At 36.9% G+C, this 24,102-nt stretch overlaps 1 protein-coding gene and 1 long non-coding RNA gene across 3 annotated transcripts in view; both read right to left on the reverse strand.

Annotated features, from left to right (window-relative positions):
• LOC121738254 (sperm surface protein Sp17) overlaps window positions 1-24,102 on the reverse strand; it is a 135,250-nt gene that overhangs the window by 77,721 nt on the left and 33,427 nt on the right. The window contains exon 3 of the mRNA XM_042130207.1: window positions 410-583. Coding sequence (XP_041986141.1) covers window positions 410-583 — 174 coding nt within the window. The remainder of the gene's footprint in view (window positions 1-409; window positions 584-24,102) is intronic.
• On the reverse strand, window positions 21,323-21,952 carry LOC121738107. 2 transcript variants are annotated; one of them, XR_006037232.1, is made up of 3 exons: window positions 21,897-21,952; window positions 21,718-21,817; window positions 21,323-21,610 (listed from the first exon to the last, which is right to left on the reverse strand). It is a non-coding gene; the product is annotated as an uncharacterized LOC121738107 (long non-coding RNA). The 2 variants fall into 2 exon arrangements; XR_006037233.1 differs by having other exon boundaries at window positions 21,922-21,951.

A 24,102-nucleotide genomic window follows, 5' to 3' on the forward strand; every position in this document is an offset into this window, starting at 1 on the left:
CTATATAGCGTTTGCCTTAAATAGGTTTAGCCAGAAATAGCCTCTTGACAGAAGCTTCAGTTAAAAATACAGTTCTGGAAATATTACAAATACATACGCGTCGAATTGATAACCTCTTTTTTTAAATCGGTTAAAATAGCTCCTTCTGCTGAAAAAGATGCTTCACATTATCAAAAACATTTCCCACCGAAATTATCCCTTTTCATGAAGCTTCCTTTAAAAAAATACCTCTTTTCACTAAACATATTCCAACTACCTTCATGATGGACTAAACATATTCCACCTACCTACATGCTGGACTAAACATATTCCACCTACCTTCATGCTGGACTAAAAATATTCCACCTACCTTCATGCTGGACTAAACATTTTCCACCTACCTCCATTTGACTAAACATCTTCCACCTACCTTTATCATCAGCTCTGAACTCCGCCTCCAGCTCCGCCCTGGTCGGCTCCGGCTCGGGCTTGGCGGACTTCATGATGGACTTCCTTGTCTGGTGTCCCCTGAACGCCGCCTGGATCTTCCGAGCTGCCTCCTCTTCGGACGTCTCTCCCTGCTTGGTTTCTTTTGACTTGTCTTCTGAGGAAGAAAACTTTATTTTAATGTTTATTCAAGTAAGGAAAGGATAAGTTTCGGATATTGGCTGACGAATATTTTTTAACCCCTGACTTAAATAAGTGTTATTTTTTTATGAAATAAGGGGGCAAACGAGCAAACAGGTCACCTGATGGAAAGCTACTTCCGTCTCCCATGGACACTCGCAGAATCAGAAGAGCTGCAGGTGCGTTGCCGGCCTTTTATGAGGGTATAGGGTAATAGGGGAGGGTAGGGATGGGAAGGAAAGGGAATAGTAGAGGGTAGGGTATTGGGCCTCCGGTAAACTCACTCACTCGGCGAAACACAGCGCAAGCGCTGTTTTGCGCCGGTTTTCTGTGAGAACGTGGTATTTCATCGGTCGAGCCGGCCCATTTGTGCCGAAGCATGGCTCTCCAACGTATATAACTTTATGAACACGTTATAACTTTAAAGTGACTGTCTGTGAGTTCATTGTATCGTGGTAGTTTTTTTTTTTTTGTTTGAGAATGTTCCAAGCAATAGTTTGTCATCTGTAGCCCACCCAGTGATGGTAAATTTGGATTTATCCACTCCATGAAAGGTTATAAGCACAAAGAGATAGAATAGTCAAACGTATAACATCCCTCTTTTTTAGATGAGGTTAAAAATTCATATAAAGAGAACATACACAAAAGTTCAAATATAAGGAAAAGGTGAGATTGTTATTCATAATTTATATTTTCTCCAAATTCAAAGGCTCTTCAGGGAACATTTTAACTCTTAATGGCGTTAATTCGAGACGTCTTGTCACCTTCCTCGTGGGACTCATTATTGTCTTGATTTAGAACATCCTTATTTCGAAACACAAAATATACCCAACAACAAAGATTTTGAAAGTTAAGAAATTATAGGCCAAGTGTAAATCACAAGATGTACCCGTCGTTGAATATTTTAAAACTCTGGACATGATATATTTGTCAATATAAAAATAAACTAAAAAAGAAATAAAAAAAATCTGTACAAAACTCTGTGTCTAAACACACTAGGCCGAAAATACGCGGCCGAAGTTCGGCATGATTACGTCAGCAACGCGCTACGCATACAATATAACGCGACGTAATTTCAGCATGGTGTGTCATCGGTAATTTAAAATACATTGCAGGCGGAATCAAGCCGAGCTACAGCCGCGTATCTTCGGCATGGTTTAGACACTAATAAATGTCAGGATCAGAATGCTTAGGTCGTCGTAGTTAGGTCGATAATAAAAAGGGGAATAAACTTAGAGTTTTGACACTTGTTTTTAGGGTTCCGTACCCAAAAGGGTAAAAACGGGACCCTATTATCAACACATCGTTTCGTCTGTCTGTCCGTCTGTCTATCAGCAGGCTGTATCGCAAAAACAGCTATAGCTAGACTTCTGATATTTTCACAGATTGTGTATTTTTGTTGCCGCCACAACAACAAATAAGTACTAAAAATAAAATGAAGGGGGGCTCCCATACAAGAAACGTGATGTTTTTGCCCTTTTTTGCTCGATTTCAATAATGGTAACAATTATAGGCACTTGCTTTTTTATATGTGTACTTTAATAATTAATAATAATATTTAAAAATAAAATAAACAAATGAGGGGGGCTCCCATACAAATTGTGGCAGCTTACTTTTGCTCTATAACGGTACGGAACCCTTCGTGCGCGAGTCCGACTCGCACTTGGCCGATTTTATTTTAATTCTCCAAGAACAAAAGCAATCGAATCTACAGCAGTCTTTAATCAAACAGTGAAATAAAGCTTTTGGAACTTGGAAAACTTTCCGGAATTATCGTCTTCAGTTCCCTTCCACTTAATCAATGCACTCAGCATAATTAGACTTTCGTGGCAAGTCACGGAAAAGCTCGATTTTAGTGTAATTATGCTAGCATGCTAGCGTTTTAGGTGATGAAGCAAAATTAGGTTCATTGCGTATTTTAACCGACTTCCAAAAAGGGAGGTTAACTTTACAGTTAGCTTAAGCTATATGAAAAAATAACTTCAATTTTTGAGTCTGGTACAGAATTCGAAATTATGAAGATTGAGTACAGAATGATGAATTGAGGTTTTGGCGATGTCTGTAAAAGACATTATTATGTATACAGTAAGCACCCATATCCATATAAATGGGAAAGAGTATCTGAGTGTCTTACTGTTACCTCTTGGAGCCGCATCACCGATTTTCCTATTAGGTGGGAGATACTTTAAGTCCCGGGAAAGGACATTTAACGTTGTTAGTGGCGGCCGAAAAGGAAGATCTTCCGACCGAGCGAGATAGCATGCTCGGTCAGGCCGAAGCCCACTGACGTTATTTCAGACGTTGTATATATCTTGCCGTTCTCCGAAACTTCGATAGCGCGATGCAGGAATGTTAGGCGAATTGTGGGTACCGCCACAGACATAGGATACTTTTTATTCCGGGCAAACGAATTTTGGCGCAACGGAGTTGTAGGCGTCATCTTGTGCATAATAATACTGGCCGTGCTGTTTGTGCTTGTGTAACATAATATGCATGTGTGAGTAGCGTAGTAGTTCGCCTCATGAATGAAAAATATGACTTAAAATAAAATGTTAGTCCTTTTTCATACATACTATAGAACATATTATTATATTGTTACGTCTATATTACCGGCATACTTAAAAATACACAACACATGCAATATTATGGTATATCTATAATAATGTAACAAGTAACAATATTATCTATCTAGTATCTGTATATTATGTATTCTTTCATTGGTCTAATGTGTATTAGAATCTATAATTATATTTTTCAACACTCTATTATGTCTAAGTCTTTTATATAATATTATATTATAATTTTAAAATATAGCTTCCATCTGCTTGTCCTCAGCCCGAAAATAAGGGGTCCACGGAAGATCAGGGACGACTGTTCGGTTGTCTTAACCTGAGTGGTCTCCGTTTCTGCACACTTGGGTGTTACACTGGCGTGCTATAATTGTGCTATCAATACCTACATTAATTGTTTTTTTCTTTTTTGTTTACCTGTGATAGTTTTTATGTATGAATTAGCTGTAGCTGTAGATTATAGGTAAAATAGGTTAATTTTTAATTTTGTTCTTGTTTATATCAGTTCTGTATATAATACCTATATTATGTCATATGTCACATGTGTAACATTTAATGGTGGCAGAATAAACGTTTATTTATTTATTTATTTAAAATTATTTATACCAATATACGTCTAAATCTAGTGCATCTAGCCATAAATTATTTAGGGCACCTAGCCCTCTGGGACGTGTGATTGAGTTCTAGATGTTTACATTACCTAAGTGCTGTTGCATTGATTCCTATTGTATTAGGCACTATAATCTAGTTCAATTTCTTTGTATCTACTTAACTAACGTTCAGCGATTACTTAACTTTAAGTAAATGAAGAGTTTGACTAAAAATGTATATAGTTTATGTAAAAATCTCATGAAATTAAAGTTCATTAGCGGTCATTGACTCCCTGTCAAAAACTTGTCATTTTCTATGTAAACCGCGATTGACAATGAAGTGTCAGATGTTGTCAATCGCGGCTTTGTATAGGAAATGACAAGTTTTTGACAGGTAGTCAATGACCGCTACCGCCATGTTTAGGCGAGTACAGTAAAGTCAATAAAGTAAGTCTCTGAGTTCGCCAGTAAATGTTTTTAATGAGATATGGGGGCAAACGAGCAAACGGATCACCTGATGGAAAGCAACTTCCGTTGCCCATGGACACTCGCAGCATCAGAAGAGCTACAGGTGCGTTGCCGGCCTTTTAAGAGGGAATAATAAATCAGTGAAAAATGCTGTCTGTAACTTTTTCACGCCTGAACGCCTTAACCAATTTATTTAGAAATTTCAAAGTATCTTTGAGAGACGAGAAAGGACAAAAGGAGAGTTTTCGTTGCGACAAAATTTATAATCCATACTAATATTATAAATGCGAAAGTGTGTATGTCTGTCTGTCAAATTTTGACGTCCAAACCGCTGAACTGATTTTTTTAAAATTTGGTATAGAGATACTTTGAGTCCCGGGAAAGGACACAGGATACTTTTTGTCCCGGAAAAATGTACGGTTCCCGCGCGATAAACGAGTTTTGACGCAACGGAGTTGCGGGCGTCATCTAGTATTAAAATATGTTTGCGTTGCGCTGAATGCAATTTATTTTCTCTATTTCTGTTCGAAATCATTTCAATTTCCCCGCAATCGACTATCTTTCTGTACATTTGCCGAGAGAAATATGTAAGATATTTGTTACTCTGGTCACGAAACGAGAAAATTGTTCTGTTCCTTTGTGAAATCGACAGAAATCTCTCATATGTTGATCACCGTTTGTGCAACCAACAGCGGGGCTAGAATGGTCGCTTTGGAGAATCATATTATGAATTATAATATGATTCACTTTTTTTAAATCGCAAAATGCAAGTCTGCTTGCAATTTGTCTACAGCTCGACAAGGCTTTAAATGAACGTGGCGAAAAAAGGAACTAACGCTGTCATCATACAAAAACGTCATTTTTGACAGTTCTCCTTCACCAGCAGCGCCCCCGCCCACGTTCATTTAAACCCTTGTCGCACTTTGGTAATTCGTACTAAATAATTTGATATTTGTCAGTTTGACAGTTTTGACAATTCATTTGCTGAATTGATTGAGAGGAATTGCTAAATGTGACCATTTTAGCCCCGCTGGTGATATCCGCAAATCCGTTGTGCAAGAAACGTTTATGGAGTGAGAACCGTACATTTTGCCGCATTTTAAACTGTCCTATGTCCTGTCCCGGATCTTAGAGTACCTCCACACCAAAGAATCATGGCCAAATTTGTATAGGAGCTGGACTCGACTTTTATTTTTGATGTCCCAAAATAAACTATAGTTAGATTTGGTTGTTCTTATGCTCTAAACATAATTCCGTTTGAGAATTATGTCTAAATAGCCACGATTTTTTATAATAATTAATAACGTTTACAATTATTTTGAGGTTAGACTTAAGAACTACCTTTTTCCCGACTGCGGTGTGGCCTACAAGTGTATATTCGGCGATCTCGTTTCTAATTATTTCAATTTTTCCTAGAGTATTACCCAAATAATAGAACGAATGCGAATGATCGCCGGCTGTCAGAACATAACGAAACTAAAATATATTGATCTTTTTTTTGTGGCTATTTATAGACACATTTCTAATGATTTTCGATGCCTTAAAATATTAGAGAATTTTTGATACTAATGGCATATCGGGACGCCACCGCCCACCTGGTACGATTTGGCCATTGTTCTTTTGATCTAAATTGGTTTAGCCGTTTAGGCGTGAAAAGATAAAAGACATGCATATATAAACACTTTATGTAAGCACTATGGCTCCCACAACTCCGTTGCGCCCAAATTCGTTTATCGCGCGGGAACCGTACATTTTTCCGAGATAAAAAGTATCCTAAGTCCTACCCCGGGACTCAAAGTATCTCCATACCAAATTTCAGCAAAATCGGTTCAATGGTTTGGGCGTGAAGTGGTATAAGACAGGCAGATAGAAGAGCTTTATGTAAGGATGTTCGTTGCCACCACAAACAAACGTACAAACAGATACACTTTCGCATTCAGAATATTAGAGAAATATAACATTATGTCAAGTAAAACATTACCTAAATCACCAATATCATAATAATGTTTGAAAACTTTCTTAACATAAATTTAATTATTACTAGCTGTCCCGGCAATCGTTGTTTTGTCATATAAATAATTTTTGGTATGAAAAATAGATGTTGGCCGATTCTCAGACCTACTCAACATGCTCACAAAATTTCATGAGAATCGGTCAAGCCGTTTCGGAGGAGTATGGCAACGAAAACTGTGACACGAGATTTTTTTATATTATATTTTGAGTGGACTACAAGGACATGATCATCAAACTTAATGACAAAATACACAATCTTTCACAATCAAAAAAAATTTTTGACGTGGGAGAGCCATGCTTCGGCACGAATGGGCCGGCTCGACCGGAGAAATACCACGTCCTCACAGAAAACCGGCGTGAAACAGCGCTTCCGCTGTGTTTCGCCGAGTGAGTGAGTTTACCGGAGGCCCAAATCCCCTACCCTTTTCCTTTCCCTACCCTCCCCTATTTCCTTCCGTACCCTCCCCTATTCCTTTCCGTACCCTCCCCTATTACTCCTTAAAAGGCCGGCAACGCACCTGCAGCTCTTCTGATGCTACGAGTGTCCATGGGCGACGGAAGTTGCTTTCCATCAGGTGACCCGTTTGCTCGTTTGCCCCCTTATTTCATAAAAAAAAAAATCGTCATAAGAAGAATATCCTTCCTAAGTAAATTATTCCTAAAACAAAGAGCCAATTTGAACCTTATTATAGTGATATAAATAACATACTCCAATGACACAACACACCTTTCAATCGACCAATCTAATTTAAGACTTGTTGACTTGTGATAAGGTACGTTTTATCGTGATCGTGCGTTTCGTGACTAGTAACAATAAGTCAGTCTGTCACATTTTCACAATCTCTGTAACTATCGCAGTATCGAAGGTACTTAAGTAATGAACAGTGAAAAACAGGAAATATAAAGAAAGACATTTATCTGCAACTCTAATATAAACAAGCTTTTTCCCATTGCTTGAACCACATGAAATTAATAAAATACCTATTACACGACACCTGCATCGTCGCTTCTATGAGAGGCCGGGCCGGCCTATCATAGAAAACAAGCAATGGAACAGCAAAAAATGTAAAGGGCGTAAGCGACAAAATGTTTTTTTCGCGTAATTTAAAAACCACATTACATTTCATATAAGCTATGGGCAAATTAAAGTGTATGCTTGAACCAATTTATGTACAAATTTTGGAAGCTTAAATCATTCTCCTCTGTTGGCAAAATAGGAATCCCTATTTTACAGAGGTCTTTTTGATTGATTATTCTGTGTTATAAAAGTTGACCAATCCTGTTATGCTATGGGTAATTCAAAGACAAAGACATGATGAATACTGACAATGAACTTTAATTTCTTAGCTGTAGTCATTGCTGAGAAAAACGTTTACCGCTCGGGAGCCGTACATTTTTCCGGGATAAAAAGTATTCTGTGTCCTTTTCCGGGACTTAAAGTATCTGTATACAAAATTTTACCACAAACGGTTCTGCGATTTTAGCGTAAAGAGGTAACAGACAAACAGACCGACACACTTTCGCATTTATAATAGTCATTAGCATTCCCGGCAAACGTTGTTTTGCCATATAAAGTATTTCGCTCATATTATTTTATTGAAGTGACTAAATAAGTATGGCACCATGGCAACGTCCATCGCTATCCCGTCGCACAAACAATGGTCGCCGTCAGTCGCGAGTTGTAATAATTTAGTATTATTTATTCAACAAATGCACTTATGAATATAAAAATAGATGTTGTCCGATTCTTAACCCTAGCCGATATGCTCGCTAAGATTCACGAAAATCGGTCGAGCAGTTTCAGAGGTGTTCAACCACGCACCCTGTGACATGAGAATTTTATATATTGGATATGGATGACACTCACAGATTAAATGGCTAAACATTTTATCTAAAGAAAATCTTATTATACACTGTATAACGGTATTATAATTTTGATAAGCATTCTAACTATATAATAGTCCATTCATTCTGTAATAATTTCTTATAGCATATTGTTTTTCCCGCGAAATAATAAAAGAAGTCATAAGGTTTTACTACCATAATATTATGAACATGTAATATGAGATTTTCATCATCAGTATGCATATTATGGTGCCTCTCCACATACGCCTATGTTGGATACGTACTGGTGATCATCTTGATCATATTATACGTGTGTGTACGCAATTCAACGGCGCATTTAAGGTGACACGGTAAAGTAAAAAATCGTGTTGGATATGTTTTATATTGCACCTAGAAGAAGAAAGAAAACAAGAAATGGAACAGCAAGAAATGGAAAAGGCGTAAACGACAAAATGGTTTTTGTCGCGTAATTTAAAAATCATAAATATGTTTCATATAAGCTATGGACAAATTAAAGTGTATGCTTGAACCAATCTATGTACAAATTTTGGAAGCTTAAATCACTCTCGTCTGTTGGCAAAATTAGAATCCCTTTTTTTACAGAGGTCTTTTTGATTGAATATTCTGTTTTATAAAAGTTGACCAATCGTGTTATGCTATGGGTAATTCAAAGATAAAGACATGATGAATACTGACAATGAACTTTAATTTCTTAGCTTTAGTTATTGCTGAGAAAATTCGATATCGCTACAGCCAAATTATCAAGGCGACGCCTTAAGCAATCTCATAGGTCTAGTCGAGCGTTAACTTTATAGATAGTACAGCAAGAAAATCCAAAGTATATCCCAGGTTTATATTCTAAATCTTAAAACTATTAGTACTTATTACCTAGTTAATACTAGGTAATAACTATAAACACTAGATTACTAAGTCTAGTTTAGCCTATTACACGCTTGCCTGGATTCTGTGAAGCGCTTTAGTTAGTGTTAATTATATTGACTAGTATGACAGCGAGTATTTTTAAGGTTTTTTTGCCAAATCAGTTACGTAGTTTTAAAGATCTAAGCATATTAATACAATGTGTAATAGAAATAACTTTTTTTTTATGAAATAAGGGGGCAAGGGAATGGGGTAATAGGGAAGGGTAGCGAAGGGAAGGGAAGGGAATAGGGTAGGGTATTGGGCCTCCGGTAAACTCACACACTCGGCGAAACACAGCGCAAGCGCTGCTTCACGCCGGTTTTCTGTGAGAACGTGGTATTTCTCCGGTCGAGACGGCCATTCGTGCCGTCCAAAGATTGCTCTCCCACGTATATCTATATATAAAGTTAAAGCTAAACCATGAGATACCTACGTCATAGGAATTCTGACTCGTCTCAAGGTTTATAAAATAGGGTGCGACTGATGATAATAATTATACTTGACGGGTATATTTTTCCGATGCTATTGGCAGACATTTATTTCCGTGACACGTTGCGTGCGACACGCAAAGTTTTATCAGAAAGGTTAAAGCCTAAAAAGTATTGATACAAAATGATTCAGACGAGGACAAATTGAAAAATCTCATTACTTTCGTAATATTAAATTAAAATCCCACCAAAAAAATGTCATGTAAAATGTTACCAAGACGACCACATAAGGTTTGCCCTGTGAAAAATCAGATCTCATGTAGAGCCAAGCTTCTGGATCTACACGGCCTAACTGTACCGACTCTTCAACAAATTCTACATATCTACATATCAATAAATATGTATGTATGGCTTCGCCGTTTCGCTACCGTCGTAGAGGTAATGCGAATATTAATTAGTTTCTGATGTTTACTTGACTGTTTCGTTACTTACGTAACGAAACAGTCAAGCCATACATATTTACTTATGCCCCTCTGCTTCGCTTGGCTCGTCTTGGCGGGGGAACTACCGTGCCCCCAGATATTTAAAAACAACCCCCGAACTTTAATAGTAAGGATAGGAATCTTAATATTAAACTGATAAAATCACTGGAAATAGATAAACCCAAATTTTCCACTATTTTCAATTGTACAATGGGTTACACGTGTCGACAATTACATACATATTTTGTATTGATGGATTCCGTTCTCAAAGGGTAAAGTCAGGCCCCTTTTCCCAAGACTTCGCTGTCTGTCTGTCTGTCTGGCTCCAGGAAATTTTAACCGATTGTGCATTTCTGTTGCCGCCATAACAAAAAATACTAGAAACAAAATAAAATTGATAATAATAAGAAATAATTAAAAGTGTAACAGAACGCGCCCATGTCAAATTTTTAAAAGTGACACATTTTTTTTCACGACCGCCATCTTTTTTTTTTCATTCGTAGTTTTGGTGTAATATTTAATGCAATAGTTGTAAAACTAGTAAAACATAAACTTTTGAAAAGTGGTGGTTTATTTGTTTCTTTTGTCTAATAATAGATTCAGTTAACAATCTCCACTACAAGTGGGCTCCCTGGATAAACACATTTTTTGCTATTTTTTGCTCTATTACCTTCGTGCGCGAGTCCAACTCGCACTTGACTTTTATAAAGTAATTTTACTTACAACTACACAGAATAGCTTTTACAGACCATTACATAAATAGGTTGCCATGACAACGGATACTTTATTCGACAAACAAAAGAGTAGCGGTGAAGTCTGCCAAAAAAGAAAATTTACGACGTCGCCTTAATTTTCTCTCTTTTGCTTATTTTCTGTCTCTTTTCATGTATGACGTCAGCATAAAATATATCTTTTATCGATGTTAAAACTTTTTATCAGCGTTGTATTGGGCACTCTTTTAAAATCGGTAAGGTAATAGTATAAAGTATAAACTATAAGGTATGCAGGTAAGTATTTTAAATAAGTTTATGAAAGATACAATATTTTGTTTTACTTTATGTTACATCAGCTAGAACTGCCCCGGGGCAGGGTAGGCAGGGCAGGTCGAATGGATACGGAAATAGCCGAAAAAAACCGGTGATCCACGAAGCACTTGGATTTAGTATGTAGTATAAGTAGTAATTTAAACTTCGGTTTTTTTTATGAAATAAGTGGGCAAACGAGCAAACGGGTCACCTGATGGAAAGCAACTTCCGTCGCCCATGGACACTCGCAGCATCAGAAGAGCTGCAGGTGCGTTGCCGGCCTTTTAAGAGGGAATAGGGTAATAGGGGAGGGTAGGGAAGGGAAGGGAAGGGAATAGTTGAGGGTAGGGAAGGGAATAGGGTAGGGGTTAGGGGATTGGGCCTCCGGTAAACTCACTCACTCGGCGTGAAACAGCGCAAGCGCTGTTTCACGCCGGTTTTCTGTGAGAACGCGGTATTTATCCGGTCGAGCCGGCCCATTCGTACCGAAGCATGGCTCTCCCACGTATGAAATTCGGTTATTCTCGTATCCATTCGGCCTGCCCTGTCCCGGGGCAGTTATAGATGCCGAAAACACTGGGTGATTTCGGTACTCGGGAAAAATTGCCAAGTGCAAATAGAAATTGATAGACTCTGTGCAGTAATTTTTTAATTAGCTTGAATTTTAGTCCCCTTAATTTTAAGCTATCGCATAGCTTTTATCGTGGGCTCTGACCGAATCAAGAAACTCCCGTAACGAAAAGCACCTAACATTCATCTAACGTTGTTTTCGGTTCGGCAGACTTCAGCTCGGTGTTTGTGTATAATATGCGACTAGCTGACGTATGCGGATAGACTAGCTGCTAACTGCAATGTCTTTACCACGGCAGTCCCCGAGTGTCACACATATTATTTATTTATTTTATTGTTACAGTAGCTGCAACAGAATTACTTAAGGCAAATGACTAGTAGATTGGACAGTACCAGTCATTGGAAAAAGCACAAAAACACAATATTTATTAATGTTGCTTTAAAAAATGTCCTGTTTTTAAAGTAAAAGAACGCCTGTTTCTTAAGGAAAAACAGTCAGTTTTTAAAGCAACATTTGTGCAATTTTCAAGTGTCCAATCACGGTTTTTAGATACAATTTGATGACATACAGACAGCGTCCCGTTTTTAACATTTGAACAAGGAAACCTAAAAATGACGCCATCAGTCCCTATACTTATTGAATTCATTCATTCATCCGATTTTAATAAAATGTTGCCTAGATATAGAGTAGACCACGGGGAAAGACATAGGCTACTTTTATCGCGCGAAAATGCACGGTTCCTGCAAGATTTTATTTAAAAAAGTCGCGGGGTACAGCTAGTTCAAGCAGAGCATAAAAGTCGGTTCTGCGCGAGATCTCTCGCCAGTCGCGTCGGTTGTCCGTCCCACTGGGTTATGAGAGTAAAGGAAGAGAGAGTGCTCTTGTGTACTGCGCACATACTAGGGCACTATATAATTACTTCGTATCTAGCCTGGTTTCAATGAAACCGGCCACTGTCACCGAAACCGGTGTGGGGCCATTATAAAGCAAAGCGCTTACCATTATGATCCTATTATACGATTACGTAATGATATTAGGAGCGAAGGCTTCTATAGTATAATGTTACTTTATAATTATTATGTTATTTTTACTCTGCGACGAAGTTAAAAAGAAGGGTAATGATTTTAGTCTACGTATAGGTATACTAGAAGACACCTGAAACTCCGTTGCGGTAAAATTCGTTTATCGCGCGAGAACCGTACATTTTTTCCGGGATAAAAGTATCTTCGTACCAAACTTCACCAACATTAGACGTGGGAGAGCCATGCTTCGGCACGAATGGGCCGGCTCGACCGGAGAAATACCATTTTCTCACAGAATACCGGCGTGAAACAGCGCTTGCGCTGTGTTTCGCCGAGTAAGTGAGTTTTACCCTATTCCCTTCCCTACCCTCCCCTATTCCCTTCCCTTCTAATCCCCACCCTCCCCTATTACCCTATTCCCTCTTAAAAGGCCGGCAACGCACCTGCAGCTCTTCTGATGTTGCGAGCGTCCATGGGCGACGGAAGTTGCTTTCCATCAGGTTTGCTCGTTTGCCCCCTTATTTCATAAAAAACATCGATTCAGCGTATAAAGAGGTAACTGACAGACAGACACACTTTCGCATTTAGCAGGACGAGCGAAGCGAGCCCTAGTATATCTCACAACCTGTACATTTTGTGGTACACTTCACGGAAAAACTATCATGCCTATTGGTTTGTGCTTTAACATAGTAATTTTTATTTATATGTAGATGTGCTATCATCAGTCAGTCAAGGTGTGACGACGCGAGCCCTCACAAAGCTCGGCTTTTAGCTAGTAATAATGAATTTTTGCGCAACGGAATTGCGGGCGTCATGTAGTCTATTTTATTTTTAACATAGCCGGGTTATAGCACAGAATATATAATTAGTACCTTATGATTATAGTTGCTTATAAGTTTTATAACTCAAGCTATTCTGGAAAACCGTATACAAATTGAGCAATTTTAAAACAGCTTACTCAGCTTGCAAATCGTTAAGCTGTATATTGTTTGCTGCAAAATAACTTTTTATGGACTATCCTAGCGTAAAGTAACAAATACAAAAAATTTTGCGTAACTATATTACTTATATTAAAATTTTCAGCTACAAAAAATTGGATTTTTTTAAAGATGAAAATATTATTAATGTTATTCAGTATTCTGTTGTTATTAAATGTGTTGAATTTAAGAATTGGTTTAATTTTTTTAAAGGCACAAAAAGTAGTTTAAATGTCTTGACTCAAAAAAGTGAGGCAAACTAATATTAATAATTAATGTGAAAGTGCGTCTATCTGTTACCATACATCTTAAATTGCTGAACTGATTTAGATGAAATTCGGTATAGGGATACACTGAGAGAAGAGGAAAAACATAGGATAATTTTGTTGCCAAAAAATTAACGGTTTCCGCGTGATAAACTATTTTATTTAAATATATCTATGGTAGCTTCACATCACGTCAGTCTGGCCACGTGGTAAGTACCTGAAGGACTTGTGTTACAGGTACCAGACAACGGAAATATATTTAATACTTTTATAGTATACATATATTTAAGATTTTTATTATATTATACACATGTTTAATACACATCCATGACCCAGGAAATTTGAAATTCAGCGCGACACCCAGTACATTTTGAAATGAAAAAGGTTTTTCGTAGGAAATCGTCGCTATATCAAATTTCTGTTGTCAAAAACATCTGTCGGTTTGATCTGGTTTCCGTTATATAATAAGTACTCTTGTTTGAGTAACAAGATACTTAAGTTGGCGATAATTATATTTGATCTTCCTTTGTTCTAAAATCTTTTAGGTAACGACAAATTATTATTAAGTTAAATAGTAAAATATTGCTATGTACCTAACGCCTGACGCAACGCTGTTTTTTAAACATAAACTGTAAATGACGTCTGCAACTATACGTGGGAGAGCCATGCTTCGGCACGAATGGGCCGGCTCGACCGGAGAAATACCACGTTCTCACAGAAAACTGGCGTGAAACAGCGCTTGCGCTGTGTTTCGCTGAGTGAGCGAGTTTACCGGAGGCCCAATCCTCTACCCTATTCCCTTCCCTACCCTCCCCTATTCCCTTCTCTTCCCTTTTCATCCCTACCCTCCCCTATTACCCTATTCCCTCTTAAAAGGCCGGCAACGCACCTGCAGCTTCTAATGCTGCGAGTGTCCATGGGCGACGGAAGTTGCTTTCCATCAGGTGACCCGTTTGCTCGTTTGTCCCCTTAATACATTTAAGAAAAACCGTACATTTTTCCGGGATAAAAAGTATCCTATGTCCTTTCCCGGGACTCAAAGTATCTCCATACCCTTCAGCAAATTCAGTCACATTTTCGCATTTATAATATTAGTAGGATATAAGTTAGACGTATATAAAAATAAAATTTACTGTGAAAAAAGAGACTGGATTACAGAAGAGACGAAGTTGCATTGATATTGAATGAAAACGGAATTGAGTTCATAAGCTTAACAGAATATCCGTTCTGTATACCCGGCCACAGACCACAGCATAATGGAGTTATACAATTGATTGGATCAATGTAGTATCCTCTATACTGTATCGTGTAAACTATACATTGTGGCTGGCTGAAACCGCGTACACAATATCAATATAATCTATACATATTATAAAGCAAAGTCGCTTTTTTCCCTCATGTCCCTTTGTTCCCTTTAATCTTTAAAACTACGCAACAGATTTTATAAATAAATAATAAATAAATAAACGTTTATTCTGCCACCACTAAATGTTACACATATGACATAATATAGGTATTATATACAGAACTGATATAAACAAGAACAAAATTAAAAATTAACCTATTTTACCTATAATCTACAGCTACAGCTAATTCATACATAAAAACTATCACAGGTAAACAAAAAAGAAAAAAACAATTAATGTAGGTATTGATAGCACAATTATAGCACGCCAGTGTAACACCCAAGTGTGCAGAAACGGAGACCACTCAGGTTAAGACAACCGAACAGTCGTCCCTGATCTTCCGTGGACCCCTTATTTTCGGGCAGAGGACAAGCAGACGGAAGCTATATTTTAAAATTATAATATAATATTATATAAAAGACTTAGACATAATAGAGTGTTGAAAAATATAATGATACATTCTAATACATGTTAGACCAATGAAAGAATACATATACAGATACTAGATAGATAATATTGTTACTTGTTAGTTGTTACATTTTTATAGATATACCATAATATTGCATGTGTTGTGTATTTTAACGCCTCCTTGGTCTAGTGGTATAGAGCGCGGCTCTTGACTCGGAGGTCGTGGGTTCGATTCCCGCGTTGGAAACATGTTATTTCCAAGTTTGGTTAGGACAATGCAGGCTGATCACCTGATTGACTGACAAGTAAGATGATCCATGCGTCGGATGGACATGTAAAAAGTCGGTCCTGCGCCTGATTGCTCGCCAGTCGTGTCGGTCGTCCGTCCCACTGGGTTATGAGAGTAAAGGAATAGAGAGTGCTCTGGTGTACTGCGCACACACTTGGGCACTATAAAATTACTCCTGCGTAGCTGGCCTGGTTTCAATGAAACCGACCACCGTCACCGAAACCGGTGTGGGAGCTATTATTATTATTGTGTATTTTTAAGTATGCCGGTAATATAGACGTAACAATATAATAATATGTTCTATAGTATGTATGAAAAAGGACTAACATTTTTTTTCATAAATGCTACAATACTATGTCACAGAGCTGTTGCTTAAGTAAGTATAATTTATATTTATTTTTAAATTTAAAACTATTTTTCAACGATCGAAGCGGTGGGGGCAAGTTGTTTCAGAACTTTACTCGCTACATACCTAAAACTTCCTATAAGGCAGCGGTATGATGTAGTTGAGAAATCATCAAGTAACTCGACCCCCTAGCATTTATACTTGACTGCTTCTCATTTGCCCACTGCAGTTTACTGTAAAGGTAAGGTGGTACTTTGAGTTTGACTAGATTCGGTACAACGGTAGTCCATACGCAGCCAGCGTAAGCCGTTGATGTACGGTGTTACGTGAGCGTGTTATTTTGATACATTATTTGAGCGTGATATTTGAGTAATTTTGATGATTCTTTTAGCCCATTTATCGAGGAAGGCTATAGGCTATATATTTTTATCACGCTAAGACTAATAGGAGCGAAGAAATTGAGGAAAATGTGGAAAAAACAGGTAAAATTATTTGAAAGGGCTTATCTCGCGTACAACTGGAGCAATTTTTATGCCATTTGGCACCGATAAGAAGTAGACCACGTGATCCTTCACGTGGTTTTCATAGACAATCGATTTTAATCATTTTTTCAGTGGCTAAATATTTTATACCCGATGCGAAGCCGGGGCGGGTCGCTAGTAAATAATAAATATACTATCTAGTTGAAACCCGCAACTCCGTTGGCCCTAAAATTTGTTTATCTCGTGGGAACCGTACATTTTTCCGAAACAAAAACTATTGTATGTCATACCACGTTACAATTATTACAGCAGCGCTGAAAGATTAACTTTTTTTAATCACTGTATGGAAAAAGCTTTACGCAAAAAGACTATACTTGTAAAATTATCTTAATTTTATTTTTAAAGATAAAAATGCTAAAATGACATTGTTAAATTAGTGTTACTTGTCAACTTTAAATAAATGAATACATTTCTATTCAAACAACGTCCACAAACCAATTTTAAGAATACTAATGAGTAATGACAAAAAGATCACAAAATGCAATAACCAAGTTCGTCTGTAGCTAAACTATTAACTACCATACTAATAAATGCGAAAGTGTATCTGTCTGTCGGTTACCTCTTCACGACCAAACCGCTGAACCCACTTTTCTGAGATTTGGTATTGAGATACTTTGATTTCCGGGAAAGGATAAATTATAAAGGATACTTTTTATCCCGAAAATAATAATAATATCTATGGACGCTTCACACCACGTCAGTCTGGCCACCTGAGGACTTGTGTTACGGGCGCAAACAACGAAAATATATTTAATACTTTTTTACTACTTATACATATTCTATTTAAGATTTTTATTATATGATACACATATTTAATAGGTACACATCCATGACCTAGGAACTTTGAAAACTTTTTGTTCCGTCGGCGGGATTCGAACACGCAACCCCCGGCTTGAGCTACCAACTGAGCCACAGAGGTCGTCAGAAAAATGTACGGTTCCTTGTGATAAACGAACATTATCGCAATGGAGTTGTGGGCGTCATCGTTTATAACCGTGTGTAGTTAATAAACTATGAACTATCTATTAACCCAACTTCAGTTTATAGCTGAGCTAGGCATCTTAATGCCTAGCTCAGCTATAAACTTGCATATCCTAGGCTGGCAGTAAATCTATTGTCGAACAACGTTCCTATTCATTTAATAGTTTATGTGTAGGTACTAGATCGAGCCACTAAAAAAAACTAGGCCTTTACATCCGTTGTGGATGATTTATACAGTATTTTTCAGAGCGAAGTAACCACTCCTCAAATACTGTAGTGCCTGGGACAAGATTTTTAAATGTCCGTATGGTTGCCCAAGCGCATACAGCATTCTCGCATCATAGTCGAACCAAAGGTTTTATATAAAGGTTTTATGCATTAGGCACGGACGGACGGAGCCACTAAATACATCAAAAATCCAAACTAATATTCTAAATGCGAAAGTTTATCTGCCTCTCACCTCTACACGCTTCCGCTGTCAGCTGAACCGAATTTGCTGAAGTTTGGTATAGATATACTTACCCTAATTCTCGGATAAAGATATAGGCTACTTTTTATCCCGATTAAACGTACGGTTCCCGTGCAATAAACAAATTTCTCCATACGGAGCTGCGGTGATCAACTAGTTATTTTTAAATAGGAATAACTTATTTCAGCCAAGCCTAAACACAGACTTATACTATTGCCATGTTGATTAAAATCCATTCGGTAGTTCTTGCTTAAAGAACTAACAAACATAAAAATTTTCGCCTTCAAAAAGTGTGATTGCCACAATAAAATAAAACCTGTGGTTTTATTTTATTGTGGCAATCACACTTAAAATAAGCTATCACAAATGGCAACACTGACGTATAAAAGCAGCTTTAGATAATGTATACGGTATTATGAAATGTATTCTTATAATTTTTCCATTTAACCTAGATTCAAGGCACCATTCATATCTAGACTCCACGTAAAATGCTTGAATACTTCTACAAAAGAAAAACTTTTGAATATTTTGCTTTGTGTTTTAAACATACTTTTGTGTTGATTGTAACTACTAATGTAACTATTATGGACGTTGAATTTGAATTTGGCATGTCAACATACCTACAACAGCATGTCAATATGAGCTACAAGTATCTTGTAGCGCTTGGATGACATTATCATGGGAGAATGCATGTAAAACAACTGTTAATAAAATTATTCCAGTGTTTGTTTTCATTTACAAATTTTGTCATTTTGCAATTTGGCATGTCAAAAGAATACATACCTAGCACCTACAAGGATCTTGTAGCGCTGAGATGACATTGTCATTGGGGAATGCGAAACAATTATCAATTAAAATCACGCCAGCGGCTGCGTCACGGCCTTAAGAGCGTTTACGTCGTACGCATAAATTCAAGTTTCATGTAATTCAGTGCACTTTTATTCACACAGAAGCAAGTGCGACTGTGTGCGTGAGTTGGTTCATTATAGTCAAATCAAAAGATTTTGATCCGTGCGGAATGCGGATGCAATGTCGATGCGAGTCGATTTATTATTATTGATTATGATTTACTATTACATTTTAGCATACTATTACTACCATAGACTTAATAGGTATATACTGTCGTATAGACCACCTGATAACCCGAAAATGCGTGACCATTTTCGATCTGTCAATGTGTGCGTGTGCTAGTGATGTATATTTTACTATCGATAGTATAGTATTTTGCTATCGATAGTATAGTCCGTTCGAGTTATTTTACCTGAGTTTCTATAAGAAATAAATAATATGCAACTTTGACAGTTTTTATATTTCAAATTAGGTATCATAAATTTTAATTGGCAAAAAAAGGTGACGATTGAAAAGTAGATACACATTTTCGTTTGGAATTATTTTTCAATCGTCGGATATGTTATGACATGAGGTTCTTATAGGGGTAAATAATATACACATAACACATTATAAAGTTACTTATTTATTACTCAGGTAAAATCTATCTGGTAAATCAGCCCTTACATTGAAAGTAAACAACACACATAGTATACTTATTATATTTTATTCTTCAATTAAATACATATCATAAAATATCATAATATTTTTTTTACAATTATTTTTAACCGACTTCCAAAAACGAGGAGGTTAGACGTTCGGCTGTGGATATATTTTTTATGTATGTTCAACGATGACTCCGCCGTTTGTGATCCGATTTTCAAATTTTTTCTTTTGTTGCACATTGTATTGTTCCGAGTAGGTACCATGTTCACAAAAGTGGTGGTCTGGTGATGGAAACCATGAGAAATCGAGGTGACTCCTTGATATTCAAATAGGAACATATGGTTATTTTGAATTTATATGATGTATTTTGACAACATTTTTTTGTAAACATTTTTTTAAGCTTTTTGCATTAAATATCAATATAATTAATAATAAGGTTTTAAAATACATTAAAAAAATCAATAATTATTTTTTTCTGAAATACTCAATTACGGGACCAGACTGATGTGTCGTGAAGCATTCATAAATAGCTAGCGACAGCCAGACTTTTGTCATTTAATAAAAGCTGAAAGTTTGCCTGTTTCTGACCACTACAGAGGTAAGAATGACCAGCAACTATGGAGTTTCGGTCGCGACTCGCGGTTACTTAAGGAGGTATCCAGTTCTGAAGGTCTACCTGACCTTCGAGAAAGAGTAAAGCTCAATATCATAGTTTGTATTCTTCGCAGTTAGTTGAGAAATCTCGTCTTCCAGAGCTGGACATCTTTGACAGTTGTTTCCCACTGCCAGACACCCTCATGACTCAAAGTCTAATACTTTAAGAAGGTTTAAGGGTGCCTGGCAGTGGGAAACAACTGTTAATTATTATTTTTAACAAAAAATTAAAACCGACTTCCAAAGTAAAAACAATAATAACATCCATATTATATGAACTAAAAAGTATAAAATAGTTTTTCCTATCTAATAGTGCCTTTTTCCAGATTCGGCTAACTATTTCTGTACTCAATCTTCATTTTGAAGTCGGCATTCATCAGCATCATCATTACTACGACAGCGTAGTAATGATGATGCTGATGATGAATGTAATTTGCATAGTAGCATATGCTTTCAGTTCTTAAAACAACGCCTAAACCCCCAAACTTGTATCTATAAGGGATCCGGAGTTCTCTTTGTATCCTCGGAACCATAGTATACCTCTGTGCAAAATCTTGCGTTTTAGTAGCATATGCTTAGGATGCTTCTTATAAAACCAAAATCACTGTATGTTTTCATATACATTTCGAGGAGTTCCCTTGATTACTCATGGTTTCCATCATCAGGTCACCACTTTTGTGAAAATGGAACCAAATTGGAGTGAAACCTCATACAACAAAACAAAAATTTCAAAAATCGGTTCACAAACGGCGGAGTAATCGTTGAACATACACAAATAAAAATTAAAAAAATATATAATATATCCACACCCGAACATATAACATCCTCCTTGGAAGTCGGTTAAAAATGTCCGGCACTGAAAGAAGTGATTGCTACACTTACTGTAAATAATATAAGCTATGAAATTCAGCTTTACTCTTCCTCGAAGGTCAGGTAGACCATCAGAACTGGATACCTCCTTAAGTAATCGCGGCCAAAACTCCATAGTTGTTGGTCGTTCTTTTCTCTGTAGAGGTCACAAACAGGCAAACTTTCAGGTTTTCTTATAGCTTTCAGCTTTGCAGATAGATATGATTTAGGCATGAAACTAGCACATATTATTCTATTAACTGTACTAAACTTCGGAAGTCGGTCAAAATACTGCTATTCAAATACGAAAGGTACCTTTTCTGCGTGTTGGTTTTCACATTCATCTTTTTCCGTTATTGTTTCTTCAGTTGATTTACTTTTATATTGCCTGAAATACAAACAGAAAGCACACAAAACATGTTATTTGTAAGACTAAGTAAGTAATTAAATGAAAAAATAAGTTGAAGTAAGGATAACAGTGATAATTATAGCAACATTTTAGCCTCTCTTGCCTTTTCCAAACTTTCCAAATTTTCTACATTTTTGCGTTTTCTTTTCTTTGCTAAAAACATCTTCATTTTGTTTCCCATTAGTTCTGTAATGTAATGTATTTTAATAGTAAAATTATTTTCCGCCATAAAAAATACATACATAAAATATAATATATTACTTACCAACAAAATAAAATATTTTTCTTACCAAAGAACCAAGATTTTTCGATCGCGCTATAAAAATGTTCACCAGTCTGGTATGCGCGACAAGGGTCAACAAAGGTCATGCGCAGCACGGAGCGATACGTCCTTCCTTCAGCAAGCCTCGCGGCGGACTAATTTGAATTGCTTTGCGCGCAGCGATTTATAGTAGTTTTAAAATATTTATAGAAAAAAAATGACAAAATATTTGTTGATTTTTAAAATGTATGTTTTTAATTAAAGTGTTCTTCTATCATATGAAGCTATTATTATATTGAAATAAGTAAGCTCAATAGGTAAAAATAAGGTTTTAAATTCTTGATATTTCTCATTCTTTGAATTGAAATTTCTTATAGTAATATAACAAAATGAAAAAAATTTTTCTCCTAACTATTTGCTTAAAGATCTTGTCAATAGGTTATTATTTTTTTCTTATTAGATCTGTCGCTGGTTTCGTAAATTAAAAGCTTCGAAACTGATACTAAAACGGAATTTAAGAAAACCTCTGTTAAGGTATCGAGATTTAATGTACAAATACTCTAAAAATCGTATTTTTTTCTCTACTTACTGTAAGGACAGTGAAATTTCCTATAAAAATAAGTAATCAACATTTTTATAAAGATAAGTGGTTGATGACTTATTCAAGTTTTAAAAGTACAGTTTTAAGCCAAATTGAGCGTGAACGGCGTAAACGCTCTTAAGAATCTTGTGGCACTACATTGTCATAAGTCCATACATGGGAGAGCCATGCTTCGGCATGAATGGCCGGCTCGACCGGAGAAATACCACGTACCAAAACCGGCATGAAACACCCAAGCGCTGTGTTTCGCCGAGTGAGTGAGTTTACCGGAGACCCAATCCCCTACCCTATTCCCTTCCCTTCCCATCCCTACCCTCCCCTATTACCCTATTCCCTCTAAAAGGCCGGCAACGCACCCGCAGCTCTTCTGATGCTGCGAGTGTCCATGGGCGACGGAAGTTGCTTTCCATCAGGTGACCCGTATGCTCATTTGCCCCCTTATTTCATAAAAAAAAATAAGCGTAAGTGACTTTACTTTGTATGCAATTGCTGTCTATATAGTGACATTACTATACAAGACGGCATTAGGTACAAAAGTCACCGCGCACCAAAAGACTTGATGGTCCATAGTTTTAATTTTGGCAAACGATATTGGGATGACAGGAAAGTGTAAGTTTGAAAGAGCTATCTGTAAAGTGACACACTATAAGATGGCGGCGTAAATTGTCACTTAAAACATCCCTCTATGACAGTATTTCTGAAATTTTGATTAAATTCTTTTATTTCTATGTAGACAGTATTTAATAAAAGCCCTTTTAAATAAAACTAAATTCCATTGCGGATTGGCTGGGGTGATCTGAATACAACGTGTACCATTGTTATGATTTCTAAAGCGTAAGGATGTGACATTTACATCGATAATTTTTAAAAATAACCTAACTCTTATCATATAATATCATCGATAATTCAAAAAAGCAATTTGTTGCAAAGTGAAACAAAACATCCAGAGCAGCCTGCCTAGCATACGCCAACGAGATATCTCACTTTACATGTTTTCTCGATGTTTGATGGTTTGTCTCTTCATCTCTATGACATGACATGACAAACATTTTTTCTAGCATGACAAACATTTTTTCTCGCGTAGATCTATCATCGAAATAACACATTTTTATAGAGTTTTGTCGAGATAATGTCGACATTTTGACATTATGAGACGAGTAGTTTTTAATTATCTCGAGAGTGAGATATCTCGTTGGGATAGGCGCGCAGGCGTAAATTTTTGCCACACGATAGAATGACAGACACTTCCTACTCTCGCGCTGCGCAGGCGGTCTGCCCTCCCTACGTCTTCTGAATTTTCGATCATATCACGTGTTCTGACGAGAGTTTAACATTTTTTTACTTTTCTAAAAGGGGGCATAACTCTCCTAAAGAAGTTTTCACTTTAAAACCAGACTGTGATGTTCCATAATATTATGTTTCTATCAGATTAATCTATTAATAATAACTCTTGAGCTCAATTCAAAAACAGGGCCCGTACCACGAAACCGTTTCGAGACTCAAGCAATCGAACGAGAATGCCGCGTTCTACTCTAACAAACGTGAAACGACGTTGTTAGAGCAGGACGCGGTATTCTCGTTCGATTATTTGAGTCTCAAAACGATTTC

This window comes from Aricia agestis, chromosome 22 (genome assembly GCF_905147365.1).
Source record: "Aricia agestis chromosome 22, ilAriAges1.1, whole genome shotgun sequence".
NCBI classification, from domain to species: Eukaryota; Metazoa; Arthropoda; class Insecta; order Lepidoptera; family Lycaenidae; genus Aricia; species Aricia agestis.